Genomic DNA, 20,155 nt, shown 5'->3' on the forward strand with positions numbered 1-20,155 from the left:
TGTGCATCTGCAATATTTTTTTGTAAGATGTAAAAAGCTGTGTGTACAACTAAATCTGTTTTATAAATCTCGATCATTGTGGCTCTGGGTGCATGTGCATGGGTCTAATTTCCACCCACACAAACAGCTTTTTGCATATTGATACTTGTGCCTCTCCACCACTCATTAGACCTGTCAGTGAGGAATCTGGCAAAGAAAGTGTGGTTTCTCCAACTGTGATGCATTGTGAGGTTCTCTACTGGTGCCAGAGCTGCTGTCATTGCACACGACAGTCTTTATTTATAGTGTTCGTGCCATTAATTCATCACATTTCTGCAAACCATCGTCGCAGCAAATCTAAATCATCATTATTATTACATGGATGATCAATGATTCATTCGTGGGGCTCATGTTGAAACTGACTTTGCAAAGTGCAGCACAGATTTATCCCTCATTAGTTGTTTTAAATTAAATTTATAAATGCTCCTTTGATTGACATTTTACAGAGTGCTATGTAGACTGCAAAAATTGCAACCTAAAAACAATGTTATATATCTAAACTTGTGTACAACTGATTTGAAGGATGTATGAGGTGTGCACATTCTTACGGCAAATTTCTCTTTAATTAATACCAGTTTTTTTGTGCATACACATCTGACCAATGACCTCACCAGCACACTGTTACTAGCTCGGGGCTACACACCAATGTCCAAAGGTTGCAGCCCAGGAACGTCATGAACACAGCAAAATAAAAAAAAAAAATTAAGAAAATCCAGGCAGAGGGCAGAGACTCAGCAGATAACTACACCACCACACACTTCAAGTGGGTGATTGAGAGGGATTACATTTGTATAAGTCTATACATTGTTTTTTTTCTTTTAGGAAAATCCTACATAGTGTGCCTTTAATGAGAAAGAACAGCACACAATACAAGCTTTACAGATTCACGGGATGCTCCCTCTTTCGAGGAGATGATTAAATTTCAGAGCACCTTGAGGCATAAATCTAAATATTAAAGAAGTAAAAGGGATTTAATTTAACTTTTTTATAAGTCCTTAATGTTTTAAAATGAGATCCCATAAATGATTCTCATGTGGTATGTGAAGAAAAGTAAGCAGACAAAGAGCAGTTTGTTAATTAATACCTAGATTTGGTTAATTAATTACCTCATTATCACAATACAAGCATGTCATTGTGTTTGTGGCAGGACATCAGGCTGATTGTTTCTTTTTGCATCTGATGAAACTCCTCAGCAGTCCTTGCAGCTCTAATCAGTACGACCTCTAAAACAAACTCCCAACAGCAGAGTTATGTGTCTGCCATCCCACCAGGAAAGCAGCACTTTGACCAGAATAGCTCCGCAGCCATTTAATTAGTTTTAATGCGCCATTGTTTATCATGGGACAGCGCATCTGTGCTCAGCTCTAAGGGTGCCACCGAGTTGCATCACAGACTGTTTGTGCGTCTGTGTGGCTTTTGGGGTTAGTTTGTGGAGCAAGAGGGGGGGATGATAATATGAAGCAACCCGGTTTGAGTTATAACTGTGTTGTCTCATTGGACGCCGGTTGGAATGTCGGTTTGGGAGGGATTCACCCTATACATGTGCATACTGAACAGCACGAATCCCCAGTCAGTGTTAAAAAGTGACAAGTAATCTTTTAGAGGTTTCGTTTTGACTAGGATCCAAAATATCTGGATGTTGTCGCTCCGCTTTTTTTTCTTTCACATATTTATTATTATTCTAGTGTTTCTCAGTTACCTTCTTAAAATCTTTCCCAGTGGTATTCCCTGTGTTTTTCTTACCCTTATCCTGTTTTCCTGCCTTCTCCCCAGTGGTTTTCCCTCACTAACCTCAGCTGACATACGTCGTTATGCTGGCCTGGCAGAGCGGATATGTCAGACACACAGGTCAAATAAATAAAGAGTGGGAACCTGAACCTAATTCTGGTTCGACTTGTCTCTGTGGTTCCTTAACCTGCACCTAATCACTCTCCCAAAGGGAAATCTGCTCTTTGACCTTTTGCCAGTCATAACCTACATTTCCTACAGGATCTTTAATACACTCTGATTTTCCTTTGTAAAGCTCCAGCTCTGTCTTTGGGGGAATTTATGTAAAACTTTCCTCTGTAAGCTCATGTGGAAGACGGGCAACGAAACAAAAAGATCAGAGCGAACTCGTGAATGTAGGTTAGATTTATGATGAAACAAGCGAAACATAATGAATGCAGTGTTATGCTCTCAAATTAAGCTTTGTGCAGGTCATTGGAGCTGTTTTCCCTAAAGGAGTAGTGAATTACTTTGGTTCTGTTGACTTATTAGACCCCCACTGCTACCACTAACATACAATACATACCCCCGCCCCCCCATTCTGTCGCCTTCCAGATAGAGTCAGTTACATGTCAACTCAGCATCTGGTGCAGCTGTTCTTCCTGCCTTTTGCATGTGTGTGTGCATTAACATGTGGATTAGGTTAGAGTGGCTGGCCTCGCGCTAAGTGTGAGGTTAATAGCTAACCTGTCAGAGCAGCCCTTCTCTCTGAGAGGAAAAAAACCTCCCACCATCTCCTCCTTACTTGTCTATCTCTCAGATCTATAGTTTTGACCTCTCGTTTGCTCATTCTAACGTCCTCCTCATTCTTCTCTTGTCTCCTGAAGCTCCTCTTCCTCCTTCCAGCCACAATGACGCATCATATATTAGATCAGCTTTTATAGATTCTTCTTCTCTTCGGCCTTTCCCTGCTTGTAAAAATAGGAAAGATATATCATTTGCTCTCCTCCATCGGTCTTCTGTCATATACCTTCTTTTCTTGCATCCGTTCTTTCCCCCGTTTTCTAATTTTGTTAATTTGTAGTCGTGCTCAGCTCTAAAGTCGTGCCAAAGCAATTACAGTTGAACAGGATGAGGATGTGTCATTAATTTTGTGTGTTAACTGAATCTCTTCGCGCCTCTCCACAGGGAAATTGGGGCCTTAGCTATTCATTCATTATACTGAGTTTTTTCAGATATTTGCAGGAGGGTTGAGTTAATTTAGGTGTGTAGATAATTAAAGGATTGCATCTTCACACCTGTCTTTTTTCTATTCCATTCTCTTCTGTCCTTTCTTTTAGGTGCACAGTAACAACCGTCATACTCAGGGCGTCCGAGTCTTCAGCAAGGTCGAGTGTCTTTTTAAGCCCGGCATCCTCCAGCAGTGGTCCCCCGAGCTCACTCTGCCCGTGCCCCTTGAGGATCTTAAAGACCCCTCCTCTCGACCCATCTCCCTCCCACTGGGTGGCCGGCTGGCTCAGATCCTCCGCTGCAAATTCCACTTTGCTGACCGCTGGCTGCTCATCAGCGAGATATCTTTCCTCTCTGGTAAGAAACAGGATTGAATGGATTAGTTTTTATGTCTCTGCACCAGTGGCAGAGGCATTAGGTGTTCAGGTTGTCTGTCTACTTATCCGTCCCGTTCTTGTGATCACGATATCTCAAGAACACCTCGAGGGAATATCCTCACATTTGGCACAAATGTCCGTTTGGACTCAACAATGAACCGATCAGATTTGAGTGGTTCAAAGGTCACTGTGACCTCACATAACTCAAGAATTCATATGCTAATTGTGACAAAATGTCACACAAATGTCTAACAGGATAAAATAATGAAGTGAAGACACTTAATATCCAAAATGGCAAAGGTCAGCTTCACAGTGACATCACAATGTTCTGCTAGAATACTTTTCTGGCTGTTTTTCAGTGTCTTAACTTCACATTTGTATTTGAAGCGCTGTCAACTGGACATGGCTACTATGAGTCTGGACAGACATTGATTCAAACTGCAGTTTGACTGATTGGTGGAGGCATACGTACATGTTTCTGTGGCTCTGACAGTTTTTCTTTCACAGAGGCTTTGCACATATCCTAGCAACTATGCCTGGCACTGTCCAGCAGAGATTTGGCTGTGCCCAAACAATACCTAAATACAGACAATGGGAAAATAGACACTTGAAAAAGATTGTTGTGATGTGGGTATAAGTCCAGTCAGCATTCTGGAAATGCTGAGTAAATGTCAAGTGGAGTGACACTCAATAATCTGATGAGCTTGGTTTGTTTCTGGACTTACTGTGACAGAATCACAAGCAGAATAAAGTTTTTGTCCTTGCTGTGTGCTTATTATTGATTTTAAGGTATCACATATTTTACAGCTAAGGACCTTGTCCAGACTCTGGCCGGGATCCAACTGAAAAATAATGCTGCTGTGCTCAACAAAAAACATTAGGAAGGGGCTACGCTGAACATAGATGTTCTAGGAGTTATTTTATACCATCCTTATTAATTTTAAAGTTTATCAGAACCATAAATTTGAAATTACCTATTTTTGTGTTGTCTTATCTTCTCTATCTCTACCTTTTTATGGGCTGAAACAGATCCACGCAACAAACATAAAGGTGGTTTCGATATCTTCAGCAAAGACAGGATTTATGCGTATCTGATTAGAAGTCAGATAGAGGACTTGTCTGCTGCTCCTCCAACTGAGATTGTAGTGACTAATTAAACTGTCCCGTCTACTCAAAAAGGCTGTCAGTTTTAGCGTGATAAGAATCAGTAAAGTGCTCAGTAATCACACCGGACTCAGGTAGCTAAAATGAAGTGACCCAGAGGTGGCACGTCTGGGTGCTGGGCTCGTGCCAGACTGATAATAAATGACAAGCAAGAGCTGTTGCACCAGTAGCCACATCAGTACGCTTTGTCACAACACGGGCAGAAAGCCAGTGTTAGGGCTTCAAACTGGAGGCTACACCTCCACAACTACCAAATGTTACACAAGGCTCTCATATGGGACCGAGCTAATTTATGTTTGCTCCTCTAATACCAGATTGTGGTCAACTTTTAGCAACAATTGCATTACATATATCCATGGATTGCTCAGTAGCCTACGCCCTTGGTGCACCTTACAATACTATTCAAGTGCACAGGATAATCCACACATTATTTATACACTCAATGTTCCACTCATTATTTCGGTTGTTGCCCAAACAACACAGATATACAGGTGCTAGTATGTGGTGGAGGATGTCATCTCATCCCACTGCGCATGGCATCTGGGATCAGCGCTGATACGCACACAGTAGCACAGCCTCTGATTCATAGACAGACTCAGCCCAGTGTATCATCGGATACATCTTGTGCTCTGTAGACTTCAGCTAGTGACTAAAAACAACATGAACCCATTCCAGTGTGAATAAATGGATAAATAATCTCAGAAGACATTCAGTTTTGGATTTATTAGTTTTATAAAGCCAAAAAAAAAACACTGCTGTTCCATGCAGGATTGCAAAGTTTCTGAAACGAATACGATTGTACTACAATTTGGGAAGCTACAGTGGTTAGCGGTACAGCTATTCAAAATCATTTTCAAGATTACAGCACTCCGGCGATATTTTAATAGAGTGCTTTAATGTTGTATGCAACATCAACAGCCTCAGCGGGTTGATGATGATTATAAATTATGTGGTATCGGACTAGTACATGGACTTGAGTCCTCATCAATACCCGATCCAGCATTTTAGGCGGCATCTTAGGCATTTCAGATACTTGCATCAGTATGAGAACAACCCTAGATGTTGCTATTAAATACACAAAAACAAAACAGTGATTGTTAGTTGGCCAGTTGATTTAGGTTTGCCAAGATAACAGTTTGTCAATACACAATCATTCAGATTAACCAATAAGAAATGCAATGAGTCAAAACAACATATTTAACATAATCTTCTGAGATGAATACTGAAACACAACCAGCTGTGACCACATCCACTGTTTCCCAACAGCCGAGGACATTCAGACAGTATGTTGTGCCATATAAAAGCCTCTAAACATATAAAACATGATTCATTTTCATTAAACTGTCTTCCTCTTTTCCTCCTTATCCAGAGCCGTTTGAGGAAGACGTCACAGACACTGATTCATTTCTTCCTAATCTTCCCAAGATTCCCACCACCAGCTCCTCTCCTCCTCCCGTCAACCACACCTCCTCCTCTCCCACGTCGAGCCACAGCTCCTCCAACACCACCACCACCACCAGCCCATCTGGTGAGTCCTGCTGTTCCTCCTCTTCCTCTTTATCCTCCTTCTCTCCACCCTCCAAATCTTTGTGTATTTACCATCCATCTTTACACCAGCCATTCTTTCTCAGTTGTCCCCTTTTCATCACCCATCATACTGCTTCAACTACATTACTGCTCTCTAATTCCCCTGATCTCTCCCTCATCACCTCTAGTCTCTGCGCTCGTCTTTTTCTCCGCAGTTGTGTTGAGTGTGAGCATGTCAGCAGTGTGTCTAAGCCATGTGTCTAAAGGAGAGCCAAAGGCAGGCAGTGCCAAAGGAGGCCCATGTCTGACTCGCCTCTCCCTTTATCACAAGTTCTGAAATCCTTTGGCCTTGAGCCAAACATTTGCTGAACCTAAGTCAGCACTGGATGCTTATCTTATACTTTTCATTGTACTTAAAGGGTAGGAGAAATCTGGCTTAAAATTAAAGGTCAAATGTTTTAATTTGAAATACTTAAGTTTTTCCGTATTTCTGTCTGGCTTTAAAAAAGTTGCTTTGAACTTTGAGTGATTTTCATTTACATGGATGAGACGCCAAATGAGCCCGAATCCTGCTATCCATGATTTCCTCTCCTCATCACCCTCTTCTGAGTCTTCACCACCTTTCTTCTCACACATTCCTCCTTTGTTCATCCCTCGCTCCTCCAGAACCCCCCACCACCACCTCCTTCATGACGGACACCACTGGTAACTGGACGCTGTCAGGTGAGAGCGCAAAAAAAAAAAAAAAAAAAAAAACACAGAGAGGATGAACAGAGGGACAGGAGCTAGCTCCATCCGCTCTGGCCCTCATCCAGCATCTTAAACTGTCCCTCTGCTCAGTAGAGAGTATGAAGTATAATGATGGAGGGAATGCAGGGGCAGGCTTTGGCACTGGGCTCTGTCCCCAGGGTTTGAAGATATACAGCTGTAGGAAGAACACTAACAGCTATAGTACATTATATTTATGTACAATAACAACTTGGCTTCCTGCGGTCTCACAAACTGCATGTGTATTTTCGGGGAACTGGCTCTGTTCTACACAGCTAAACAATACCAGGCATTTTAAAAGCTGGAAATGGTTTTCTGTGGCGTGTATGCTGCTTTGTCCTTGTTACTGGCTGTGGTTGAACGGCTTTGTTTGGGTTTATTTATTACCCGCATGGTGTTGAACTGACAGAGTGAGAGAGTGAGAGAAAGCGGGTTGTTTTCTGTTGTGACAATGTGGTGTGTAAATCTTTGGCTTGTAAATGTGTGGGTGAGTGTGTGCTTGCAGGTGTATATTTGTGTATGCACATAAAAGCATCATATATGCTGTGTGCCTGTTTTTTAAGTCTTTTTAACTGAGCTATTTGTCTCACTTTTTCTGTTAAAGTGGTTTTAAGAGTTTAGCGCAGTTCCATCCCTCATTCAAATAGCATGCCACATTTGACCTTCAAGGGAGGAATAAAAAATAACCGGATGATTCGGATTAACATTTAACTACAAAGGCGAAGCAAAACAGTGTTTGCATTCTGTTCTCAAAGCAGCAGGCAATGAGCCCTGTGGTACGAGCGGGCGTACTGGATGCATACAAACACAGACAACCCTCATCAGATGTTTAGTAGGCTTGATGAAAGCATGTTGGTGTGTGTGACCCTAGTGAGTGCGTGACTGTGCTGAAAGAGATAATGCACACAGACTGAGCAATGCATTAACTCATCCCAACATAGTCGTCTCCACACACCACATCAGACCTGCAAATAACACCAGGTTTCAGATAATTGAGCTTGTACTATTACAAATATCTAACATTTCCACCTGTTTTTTTTTTTTTTTTTATTCATCCAGACGCAGAATTTGGTGCCAACACTCCGAGGGCGGGGCTTCCTGTAGCCAAGGATGACAGCAGTAATACAGCTATTCTGATTGGCTGTCTGGTGGGCATCATCCTGCTGCTGCTGGCTGTGATAGCTGTCATTCTGTGGAGGCAGTACTGGAAAAAGATACTGGGCAAGGTGAGTCATTGATTCGTCACGTCTTGCCTGTCGCTGACTGATAAAATCATGTTTTCGTTCACTGATACATATTCTCATTGGCGACATTGGTTTCCCTTAACACCCAAATAAACAACTTGCCTTCATGACTTGGCATAAGATAAGACCCTATTTTATAAAAGAACATTTTCCATCCAGCACGGTTTGTTGGGTGTGAGGTGTGTTTATAGGTTTGTATGTGTTTGTAGGTGTGGCAGCAACACTGTCCACAGCACTGAAAGGGAGTAGAGGACAGTGTTGCTGTGGACAGTGTTGCTGCCACAACACTGTCCACAGCACTGAAAGGGAGTAGAGGACTAACTTTGCTTCTTGCTTGCTCTCCGTGGTTGTAGACAGAACTGTCAGCTTTACATTTATACCAAAATAGGTTACATGTCATGATTTAATGGGAGAAACCAAGCAGTTCTACATTTGTGCTGAATTTACACACCACTGGCAGAATTTGTAAAAACTGGACTTTTTCTTTGTTTTTTTTTAAATATGACTGATCATGCAGCTCACATACAATATGCTAGCAGCACCTAGACAAGCTTTAAAACCTCTTGAACAAAGTGGAGTGATCAGACCAAAACTGAATTTGATAATGATCAAAAACACAAGGCCAAGTCAACCCCTCAGTGGCTACAGCATCAAAAACTGAAAATTCTGGAGAGGCCATCACAGTCTCCTGACCTCAGTACCTTTGAGCCACTTTGGGGAGATCTGAAACGTGTGGTTAATGCAAGAATACCTAAGAATTTACAGGACCTGGAGGCTTTATGCCAAGAAGAATGGGCGGCTTTACCACCTGCTAAAATAAAAGGCTTTGTCAACAACTATTACAAAAGACTGCAAGCTGTCATTGATTCTGAAAGGGGCACTACACAGTGTTAGGAACTAAGGGTGTGCAAACCTTTGAACGGGGACTATCTCAGTTTTTCAGTTTTCTTTATTGCCATGTTTTGTTTAATGATTGTGCTGCTCTGCGATGCCTTACAGTTTAATTTGAATCCAATTAAATATAAAGGAAATGTGTTTAGCCTTGTCACTGATGTTTTCTTAAAGGAATGGTACACATCTCACAACTTTTGCCAGGGTATGTGAACTTATGAGCAGAACTGTATGTAAAATCACACCTTTAGCACCCCCATATAGCCCAGACGGAATAATACTTTGTTTTATAACCACGTTTTCAAGCAACTGCGACATTTTGACTGTGAGATCAGCAGTCGAATCAGGCTCCTCAGATTGAATCGTCAGTAGTCATCTATTCTGGGTCAGTCAGTCAAGATTGGGGTCACATGCAATGCCTTTCTTTATTTATTAAGCAGATGTTCCTATTTCAACTTGGTCGTACTCTTGGTTTTAGCATCTATCTCTGAGATGTCTCTTACCACCCTAGTACAATGGAGGTGAATTAAATTTTGTTTGTGTTGCGCAAAGCGCTACATCTTCTTGATTTACCAGAAACAATGTCTCCCTTACTCTGGATAAATTCATAGATCTCGCTGTTAACAGCTTTCACTTAAAGTACTTTCTACAGAAGAAATAAACCTAAGTGAGATAATGTTTTTCTTGTGTGATTAGGCAGAACTGTCCCTTTAACGAAGTTTAAATGATTGATATCAGGCTGAGATAACAACTGCAGGTCTTTTGGCAGAGTACCACTGGATCTCCATCTGGATGTGTTATGGGAATCCTTTTACATTTACTCCAAATTGTTCAAAGATTAGAGGCTGTTTCCCCAGTTTGATCACCATCTGCTTTAGGGATTGAAATGATGTTTTTATACTCAGTTGCCAGTTTATTAGATACAGGAAGGTAAAACAAATGCAGGCTGAAGCTGTTTTCTCTCACCTGGGTAGAAGGCGCAGGAGGCAGGATATGATGCAAAAAAATACGCTGCAGCAATCATAGTGTTGTGTTAAGATGGCCAGTTCATAATTTAAGACATTTAGCTGCAGCATTACATTTGAAGCCTGTACGACACACCACTACAAACCGCACCCACGACCAGTACAAGGCAAACCCAGCCACAGGATGGTTAGTTGAACTTTGCTTCAACATGACATTGTAGTTAATAAATATGAGGCTAAATGTAGCAATAATCCACTTTATTCCTATACCGTAGCCCCCTTTATTTTAACCGAACACTCCATGGCTAGCTAAATGCTAACTTAGTATTTTCTTCTGGGCTTCAGCTTCCAGGTCAAGGGGTGAAGGGGGCTGATCGTGCAGGTATGGTGGGCAAGTCATGTAGCTGCTGGTCACGTAGCTGCTCCAGCCACAGCCATTCCAACTCTGTGTTTTGTTTCGTAATTTGGTCATTAAAAACTGAATGCCTTGCTGTTCCTTGAATTTGTCTGGCAGTTTTGGTGTCAGCCCTTACCGAAAGAAGTTCCTGAATCCCCTCATCACTCAAGTTAGACATTTGCTTTGCTGTTTTCATTTAAATGACCCTTTTTCTTCACCCTTGGATGTTTGTGTTCTTCCAGTTTCGCACCAGTTGTTTGATAGAAATGTCATCAACATGTCCACTCGCTCACTGTGAATTCTCCTGACAATGACCTGCTCCATTCACACATGGGCTCAGTCGGACATTACATGGACTTTGTACTAGGGAGCTGGCAGAGTAACGCCTGTTTCATAACCGGTCCAACTTATTCAGACATTTGCATTCTCACGTACAAGTGCTCCAGGTTATGTCTAGATAAGTTCAAGGTTACAGTGCATGTATGAAAGGGGCTTAATCCCTCCATAAATCCTCCCTTTATTAAGGTTAAAATATGAGTTTTTTGCTTAAACTGTTAAAAAAGAGGCATTGAGAGGTAATTTTGTGTGAGACTTAGAGATGTATGTCCTAACATTTAGCCTATCTTAATTATTTAAACGGGTTGGACATTATATTAGATGAAGTTCTCTCTAAAACATGGCCATTTTAATCTTCATGAATGTAGGGTTTATTGCAGGATTCTTAAATTAGACTGCACGAGTTTTATTTAGCTGTACCTAATTAACTGACACCAGAGTGAATGTAACCTCCATCTTGTATTTCTTGTGTTACCTGTGAACCCTCTGCCCTCCCAGGCCCAGGGTAGTCTATCCAGTGATGAGCTGCGGGTTCACCTGTCTGTCCCCTCGGACAACGTGGTCATCAACAACACACACAGCTACTCGAGCCGCTACCAGCGCATCCACACTTTCCCTGACGACCGCGACCATGACAGAGAGGGAGAAGGAGAGTACCAAGAGCCCATCGCTCTGCTGCGGCCTAGGGATCACAGAGACAGCACAGGTAACCTACAAACACAGAGTCATGGAGTGCATTCATATGACAGTGTCTCTTTTGTTTCTCTCGGAGTGGTTCGGAAAAAAAAAAAAAGAAGAAGACATTTAGTATATTAGCATGACATTGTACATGCTGACATCCAGTAAAACATACCACATGTTAAATACATGTTGACAGGGACTGATCTATAGTCAACCACACACAATTGGCATGGAGTCAGTGGGAATTGTGAAACAATGCAACATTCCATATGTACATAATTTAAATTTCTGCAAAAATGTATGCGGTTTGTTGGGACTGCTTCGTTTGCGTGCCTGTGTTGGTGCTTTTGTAACCCTCCGTTGGTTGATGATATCAATAAGCAAACTCATGTGCAAAGAGGAAGCAGCAGGGGGAAAAAAAATGTGGCATGCATATCAAGAAAACAATGGTATTCCAATGTATTTCACCACACCAAACACAAGTAAATCAAACCAAACACCCCGCGAGGAAGAGTGTCTCCAAGAAGATGCACAGCGTGGAGGGGAGCACAAAAGAGCTATTGTTCTGGGAAAAGGGAAGAAAAAGAAAAGAGGGAGGAGAAAAGAGGAGTAAAGAGAGAGAAAGCATTCCTTCACTTGCAATGCACCACAGGAGGTCTGCATGCCGCCTTTACGAGGCGCCTGTGTGAGTTTGAAATAACACGAGTAACAGAACATTATTTCATCCACTGGTTTTTGTTGTGTATGTAAGACTTGTGTTAACTTTGCCTGTTCTTGCTATGCTCCATCTGTTCTGTGCTCCATGTGTCAGTGCAACCCCTCCTCCTCCCATCCTCCCATTGTTTTATAATGGATATGCTAACAGTGTCATGCTAATGGTTGTTATTGTGTTTCGTTGTGTGTGTGTGTGTATTTTGTGTCACGTGCCACTTTGTACAATCCATACGATCCATATTATGGTTCCTGCGTGTACCCCGCCTCGTCCCGTGCGTGTTTGTGTGTGTGTATATGTTTACGTGTGTGCCCTCCCAGCCTTGCTGTTAAACAACCCAGCCTATCACCTGCTCCTGTCAGATCACAGGAAAAGTTCGAGACCTCTTGTCGTCTCCAGCCCCACTCAGGCTCAGGAAAAGAGCCTCAATGTGCCCCAGGGTAAGAGACCTCGGACCGGGCCAGCACAGTCAGGAGGGGGTCCTACCTCTCTGCCTGCCTACCTACCTGTCTGTCTGTCCAGGGCTGGGGCTTTTGAAGTGCTCTCACCATCACCACACAAATAAATGCTTCTGGGAGATAATTAGTCTCTTCTGCATGTATCTGACCCTCATCATCCTTCCTCTAACTCACATAATTAGTCTTTCAGATTCACTTACCACTAAAAATAACTTCGTTTGAAGGGATAGTTTGGTATTTGGGGGATTGTACAAACTTTTTAAACTCATTCAAAGCCTGACAAACTCATAGATGCCTATGTTTAGCCAGCATGGCTCTGTTAACGGCTGTTGGGCTATCACTTTGGTCTAGACTGAAGTACCTCGACAACCGTTGGATAGATTGACCCGAAATTTTATACAAATATTTGTGGTGCCAAGATGAAGCCTAGTGATTCTGGTGATCCCCTGACTTTTACTTTAGCACCACCATTATGTCAAAGTGTAATTTGTTGAATACTTTGGTTTATGACCAAATACCCACAAAGCTAATGGGGGCTTTGTACTTGTTTACAGCTTATTAACAAATGTTAGCATGCTAACGTCCCCCCTGCTAAACAAAAACATAAACAATGTCAGGATGTGAGGATGTTAGCATGCTAATATTAGCATCAACAGCATCTCTGTGCCTCACAGAGCTGTTAGCATGGCTGTACTTAAACTATAGTCTTGTAGCGTGGTGCGGGAATCCTAAAACCTGGAAATGAGTTGGCATATCAGCACTCTCAGTTCGCTCGTCTCTAGGTCAATGGATTTTTATTTAGATGCCTGAAATCATGCCTGTGGTTTACACAAGCTTGAGAAATTTTCACGTGTTGTTCTATGACATAAAATGCGTCAGTAAATACCCCACTTGTGAATTTTGAAGCTTTTTCGTATCTGTTGCTAACAAGTGGCTAAATGAGATTACAGACTGTCATCACGCCGAACATGACCTCACAGCCTCGTGGTGGCGACGCTGAAGTCATGCGATTGTGGTGTAGTTTGTTTATAGCCTAATATTAGCTTTTTACCTCTGCCGCTTGCATTTGCTTAAAATCATGGAAGTAGTGTGCATTTGTGAAGATTATCTTGCTGAACAAAACATGTGAGTATCATAAACATTTGTCTGCCACAGAGCTGCGATAATCCAAAACCCAATGGAAAATCCCACTGGCTTTATGTCGAGAGAACCAGGGCAATGCTGAGTTCCAGATTGGCCCACAAATAAACGTCATCCCTGCAGCACTATTTTGTCTGTAATACACTCAGTGGTGTGTTTAGCTTCAGTCTGATATTGTGTGTGTGAATCTGTGGAATCACAAAGGCACTACTTTAAAAAACAGACCATACTGTGCAGGGATCAGTAGTTAGTAGGACACGTAAAGACCTGGTGTCAAAATGTTTTCTTTAATATTTTTATAAGCACAGCATCAATCTTAACAGTTGGATCAAACTGTGTGTGTGCATCGGGTCAGAAAGTTTCTCATCATCATCATCATCATCTTCATTATCATTTTAACAAAGGTGTAACAACTTAGTATTCAGCCACACTCCCCACAAGTCTTTGACTTATGTGTGCTGTCAGAGCTTCGTGGAAGCTGATTGTGTTGAATGTTAAGTTGTTACACCTTTGTTAAATTAAAACTTTAAATTTCATCTGTAAGTACAGCGGTAGATTCTAAATTAGTTTAAATGTAGATAGAAAAGATTCATACAATGTCTCAGGGAGACTGACTCTTGAAAAAAGTTTCACTCATCCATCTCAAGAAGTTTAATTATATTTTTCTGATTCTGATACCTGCTACATGATCTAATAGACGTCCAGGAATTAAGCAGGAGAAGGAGTAATTTTAGGCACTGCGAGGCAGATCCTCAGCATGTGTTGTAGCCAAGGTTTAACTATCTAGTAAAGACAGCAGTAACTTTTGTCATATTTTTTATTGTTTCAGAATCTATTTTTATATATATCTCTTTAACTCTTCGCCTGTTTTTATCATCATGTGTTTTATTGTGTTAGGTTTATTATTTCTGTTTGAAGCTTCTGTTCTGCACAGAACTTTGTGAAGTTTAGTTTTTCAAAAGCGTTGCACAAAGAGGTTTTTTTTTTACCATCCAATGAGACTCCCCTCAAATCCAAACTATCCCTTCATAACTAGCTGTCTGGACTTGTGATAGCATGTGACTCTTTCACTTACAGACGTCATAAAGCAAAACAAAGTTGTTTTTAATGACACAGTTCTTCTAATCTCTCCATTTCATCCACCCTGTCTGTCTCTTCCTCCTCTCTTCAGCCTGTGGTTTGGACATGGAGAAGGGTTTCCCCCTGACTCAGGAGGAGCCTCCTCCCTACCCTGGCTCCCCTCCGTACCCCTCCCTGTCTCCTCCTGTGTCCCCCCCACTGCCTCCCAGCGTTCCTCATTACGCTGAAGCAGACATTGTGAGCCTACAGGGAGTCAGCGGTAACAACACCTACGCCGTGCCCGCCTTGGCCTCCTCAAGCCCCGGTGCTGACGCCGCCCCGCTGCCAGAGCTGCCGCGCCAGTGTCTCATCTTCAAGGAGAAGCTGGGAGAAGGACAGTTTGGAGAGGTGAGAGCTGACCTGAAAAATGTGTGTGTGTGGGTGGAGGGAGGGGTAATTGTGCTTTAATAATGTCTGTGTTTATTTGGTGAAAGGTGCACCTGTGTGAAATTGAAAACCCTCAGGACCTTCCCAACTTGGAGTTCCCCTTCAATGTGAGAAAAGGTCGCCCTCTTCTGGTAGCAGTGAAGATCCTGCGCCCAGACGCCTCCAAGAATGCCAGGTCTGTAACTTCATACACAGCCGGGCTCGGCTCCAGTGTGGTTCACAGTTTTTCTTTCCACTTTTACAGCTTATCTCCTCTTCGCCCCCTAACATATGTGTTCAGTGAACTGCAGCATTTCCACCAGCTATTAAATTTCTGCAGTTTCAGGGTGTATCTAGAGGTGTAGCCCAGAAATTGTTGTCAGAAACTCTGGTTGACCTCCTGGAGAAGAAGTCTAGGATTATTTTTTGAGGAATGTACCATGTAACACATATTTGTTTTAGACTAGGCTGTAAAATCTTTCTGCTGAAATTTGACTTTCCATATGACATTTGACCTCCAGAGGGCAGAATGTGAATTTCCAAACAAATCCAGAGCACTCAGCCGTGCCATACAATGTGTTGGTAATCCACCTGTCAAATACAAGTCCAAATATTTTCTCACATTTTAGCCGTGAATCATTCCTTCAGCTCTTAAGGAAAAAATATCTGGACCTCTGAGGTTTTGTGGATGTTTGACTCTTTTCACCAACTGCTTGTTTACTTTGGCTCTTTGCCCTTTTGGCTCTGGGGCAGGTACAGCTCCTATCTTGTTGAGCGTTCGTGCTGAGAGGGGCTGTCCACAGGTTTTTTATGGGAGGTTAGTGAGAGCTGGAGCAACACAAACATATTGACCAGCAGAACAAATCAGTGTAGAAAGCCACCTGGAGCTGCACGCTGGGGATGTTGATTTTGGAGATTTACTTTTACATTCGACCTAAAATCAGCATGTTTGACTCTTTGTCCTTCCTGTGTGATATCTCTTCATCCCTCTGATATATTTTACCCATCCTTTTTATCATGGTAGGAACGACTTCCTGAAAGAGGTGAAGATCCTGTCTCGCCTGAAGGATCCAAACATAATCCGTCTGCTGGGAGTGTGTGTGAGCAGTGATCCTCTCTGTATGGTCACTGAGTACATGGAATGTGGAGACTTGAATCAGTATCTGTCTCACCGAGTGCTTCTGGATAAGACAGGGCCTTCACACAACACCCCGACCATCAGGTTAGCCAGACGTGTGCACACACACATTGCACATGTGCACAGGTATAAAAAGAATCTAAAGCTATAATTGATGTATTTATCATTCCCTACATGTGTCAACTTTTCTCCCACCTCAGTTACCCTGCTCTCATCTCCATGGCCAGCCAGATTGCATCGGGAATGAAGTTCCTCTCCTCCCTCAACTTTGTGCACCGGGACCTGGCCACACGTAACTGTCTGGTTGGGGGTGAGAGGGGTGAGTGCGGAGAGGACCGGGGCGGTGAGCGTCACATCAAGATAGCTGACTTTGGCATGAGCAGGAACTTGTATGCTGGAGATTACTACAGGATCCAGGGCAGAGCTGTGCTGCCAATACGCTGGATGGCCTGGGAGTGTATACTCATGGTGAGAGGACAGAAGTGTGTGTGTGATGGTTGCTATACTATAGATTATATTGTTAATCAGTTATGCTGATTTACATTGACAATACTGGCGGGGTGGTATTTAAAAAAAAATTCTAGGAGTAGTAAAGTCCTACAGAAACAAGTCAAATTTGGATAAAAAAATCAATTATACCTAATTCCATTTCATTACCCAAAATAAAAGGGAATCTGCTGCATAATCAAAAGCTTATGATTTCTTTCCCCTTTTTCAATTTGTATTACCAAAACATTTCTGTATATGCAACAACAGGAGCTTGTTTACTGTAAACTTAAGTAGTCCGTGTAGCAGGAAATACTAATTTTAGTCTAATTTTAGTTTCACAGCATGAACTCCTTCTGCTCCTTTGAAAAAAGTTGACACAAATATAAAGACAGAAAACAAGTGGAGATAAATGCACACTGGGATAAAAAAAAAAAAAAATCTGAAAATCTGTAAATTCCAATAATGATTCTCATGTGTAAAAGCAATTCAGTAAATGTGTCATCCTTAAAACAATTTGTCCTCCTATGACAATCATCTGGATAATAATTTTCATACTGATGGATATTATGATATTGAAAATGACAGTGTCTGTCTGTGTGATTGTTTGCTCTCAGGGTAAGTTCACTACGGCCAGCGATGTGTGGGCATTTGGGGTCACTCTGTGGGAGATGCTGAGCGTTTGTCAGGAGCAGCCATACTCCAACCTCACAGATGAGCAAGTCATTGACAATGCTGGGGAGTTCTTCAGAGACCAGGGCAGACAGGTACAAAACAGAGTCTTTGATTCTCAGTCCTTGCTCAGTAGTTTATTCAGATACTTACACATACTCTGTTCCTACTGATAAAAGCTGTCCTTCAATTTTCTGATCTGTTTTCATATTAAGCTCATAATGTAATAAATGCCACAAACAACAGAGAACAAACTCATCATTAACTGTTTAGAGGTTTATGATCTCAGAGGATCTCTAGTGGCTGGTCTTTGGGCCACACCTCTTATTCATCTGAGCATTTAGTGGAATATGACAAATGTTGAAATCATAATTCTTAAAGAGACAGTTCAACCCAAATCAAAAATATGTAATTTTTTTTTTTACCTGAAGTGTTATTTATTAATCTAGATGTTTTGGTGTGAGTAGCTGAGTGTTATCATAGTAGCTGAGTGTGTGATATCATTCATAGAGGTGTCTGCCTTCTTTCCAGTATAATGGAACTAGATGACACCCAGTTTGTGGCGCTCAAATTCCGAAAAATACATTTGAAAAACACAGCAGAAATGTCTCTTTCCAGAAATCATGACCTGGTTACTCAGGATAATGTACAGACCTTGTTGTGAGCAGTGTCACGGAGAAGCTATTTATTTCCAGCTAACTACACCTGCCAACTGTATCACTGCGCCCATGGAAGCATGCATCTACTCATGGACGAGAGGCTCGTGCTCATGAGATGTAGACGTTATGGCGTCCTCCTCGGCTGAGCTGTAACATTAGCTAGCTCATTGGTGCCAGGTGAGCTAGAAGTAGATGCACACTTCCCTCTGCGCAGTGATATAGTTAGCAGTTGTAGTTTCAAAAGTGGAAATAAGATAATTCCTCCATGAAGCTGCTCACAACAAGGTCTGTGGATTAAATGAGGAACTGTGTCATGATTTCTGGAAAGAGATATTGCTGCTGAGTTTTTCAAAAGGGTTTTTGGCACTTTAACCACCACAAGCTGAGTGCCATCTAGTTCCATTATACTGGAGAGAAGGCAGAATGATCTCTCCAACACTCAGCAACTCACACCAAAACAGTCTAGATTAATAGATAGTGCTACAAGCAAGGGAAAGAATATGTATGACTGATTTTAGGGTGAACTGTCCCATGTTAATCTGCAGGAAACAAACCGTGTTTCACCAACAAGAAGTGAAATTAGTGATAGTCTTGTATGATAAAATAATTATTCATTTCATAGTTTAAACCTGGTAGGCTTTATCACACAAAAAAAATGTATTTAAAAAGGTCTCCCTAATAAAATGGTCTCTTGCTCTCTCCCTCTTGCAGGTGTATTTGAGCAGGCCAGCTGTGTGTCCTCAGGGTCTCTACGAGCTTATGTTGAGCTGCTGGAACAGAGACTGCAAGCTCCGCCCGTCCTTTGCCGACATCCACTCCTTTCTTACTGAGGATGCCATGAACATGGTGTAAAGAGAGAAACAGCACCACGACAAAGGCAGCGTTAAAGAGGGGAAACGTTTTGTACGTTTATGCAGCAATGCTACGGTGGGAATGTGTGGTGGAGGTGCTGCACAGGAGAGGCAGATGAGAAAAGAGAGTGGGTTGCTCACTTTGATATTTGTACTTTTTTGGGTGGCTGGGGCTGAGACACCGCTGGTTCGGTTTATTTCCACATCAGACCCCCGATCCCAAATCCAACTCCAGCTTTAGACAGCTAACAGTCTGAGCTACATTTCACAGGTGGTGGGTGCAGTCTGCATAGGAACTTTCTCTCTTCTCAGTTACTTTAACAGACAAGGAGGGTTTGTGTGACTGGTGATTAAGTGCCGTGGAGTTAATGACACAGGAAGCTGCAGAGGCTTAATGACAGAAAATACTCCAAACTAGGAAGCTGGCAAATGAACGGTTATTAAGTTTCATTACTTTTAGTTATCCATGTTGTTGAATGCTACATTTAGGGTTACAGGTGATGGTGCATAGGACACACAAACTTCTCTAGACAGCACACCTATGGGTCAAACATGAAAGTGCACACACAGGGATTGTCTTAGTATTTATATCAATCAATCAATCAATTTTATTTATAAAGCCCAATATCACAAATCACAATTTGCCTCACAGGGCTTTACAGCATACAACATCCCTCTGTCCTTTGGACCCTCACAGCGGATAAGGAAAAAAGTATGTATGTATAGGCTACTGTACACGTTAGTCTAATGCAGTATGATTACTCCACACTTCAGCCCCTTTTGCCCATCTAAGACAAAAAATGATAGCTCTGTAAAAGTCTATGAAAAGATTCAGACATGGCTGATAGCTGTCTAGAACATGAGTGATCTCACCATGTTTGCCGACCCCTCAGCAGTCCTCTGTCTCAACCCCAAAACCGTACACGGTGACCCACGTCCATAGCTGTAATTCAAAGGACTAATGGTAAATGATGTGGACCAGACAAGAGCAGCCCCCTTTATGCAATGCATCAAGTTAGCTCTCAATCACCGCCCACCCCATTGTAGTTGAAAAGCCCAAGCAGTTTTTGAACCCCATCGTAGAGCCACAGAGAGAGGAGCTGTGTCCCTGGTGCCAAATGGACTTCTCAAACCTGAGGAAACAGGCACAGAAGAGGAGGATCTGCTGCTGCCGGCGATAGGCGACCCACAAACTGGAACAGCTTTTCCAAGCAGAGAGACAATGCTG

At 42.2% G+C, this 20,155-nt stretch overlaps 1 protein-coding gene across 10 annotated transcripts in view; it reads left to right on the forward strand.

Moving 5' to 3' along the window:
- The window catches only part of ddr1 (discoidin domain receptor tyrosine kinase 1), a 51,036-nt gene extending 31,055 nt beyond the window's left edge, over positions 1-19,981 (forward strand). For 3 of the 10 annotated variants that reach the window (XM_078171677.1, XM_078171675.1, XM_078171673.1), the window contains 11 exons: positions 3,087-3,333; positions 5,887-6,045; positions 7,872-8,038; positions 11,144-11,351; positions 12,401-12,478; positions 14,808-15,103; positions 15,190-15,317; positions 16,146-16,343; positions 16,460-16,727; positions 17,363-17,512; positions 18,788-19,981. In XM_078171677.1, coding sequence (XP_078027803.1) covers positions 3,087-3,333; positions 5,887-6,045; positions 7,872-8,038; positions 11,144-11,351; positions 12,401-12,478; positions 14,808-15,103; positions 15,190-15,317; positions 16,146-16,343; positions 16,460-16,727; positions 17,363-17,512; positions 18,788-18,928 — 2,040 coding nt within the window. In that variant the 3' untranslated portion in view covers positions 18,929-19,981. Of the gene's footprint in view, positions 1-3,086; positions 3,334-5,886; positions 6,046-6,710; positions 6,768-7,871; positions 8,039-11,143; positions 11,352-12,358; positions 12,479-14,807; positions 15,104-15,189; positions 15,318-16,145; positions 16,344-16,459; positions 16,728-17,362; positions 17,513-18,787 lie in introns of all 10 variants that reach the window. The other 7 variants (XM_033640711.2, XM_078171670.1, XM_033640713.2 and 4 more) reach the window with 5 other exon arrangements.
- Positions 19,982-20,155: the final 174 nt, after the last annotated feature.

The sequence above is a fragment of the Epinephelus lanceolatus genome, chromosome 10 (assembly GCF_041903045.1).
Source record: "Epinephelus lanceolatus isolate andai-2023 chromosome 10, ASM4190304v1, whole genome shotgun sequence".
NCBI lineage: Eukaryota > Metazoa > Chordata > Actinopteri > Perciformes > Serranidae > Epinephelus > Epinephelus lanceolatus.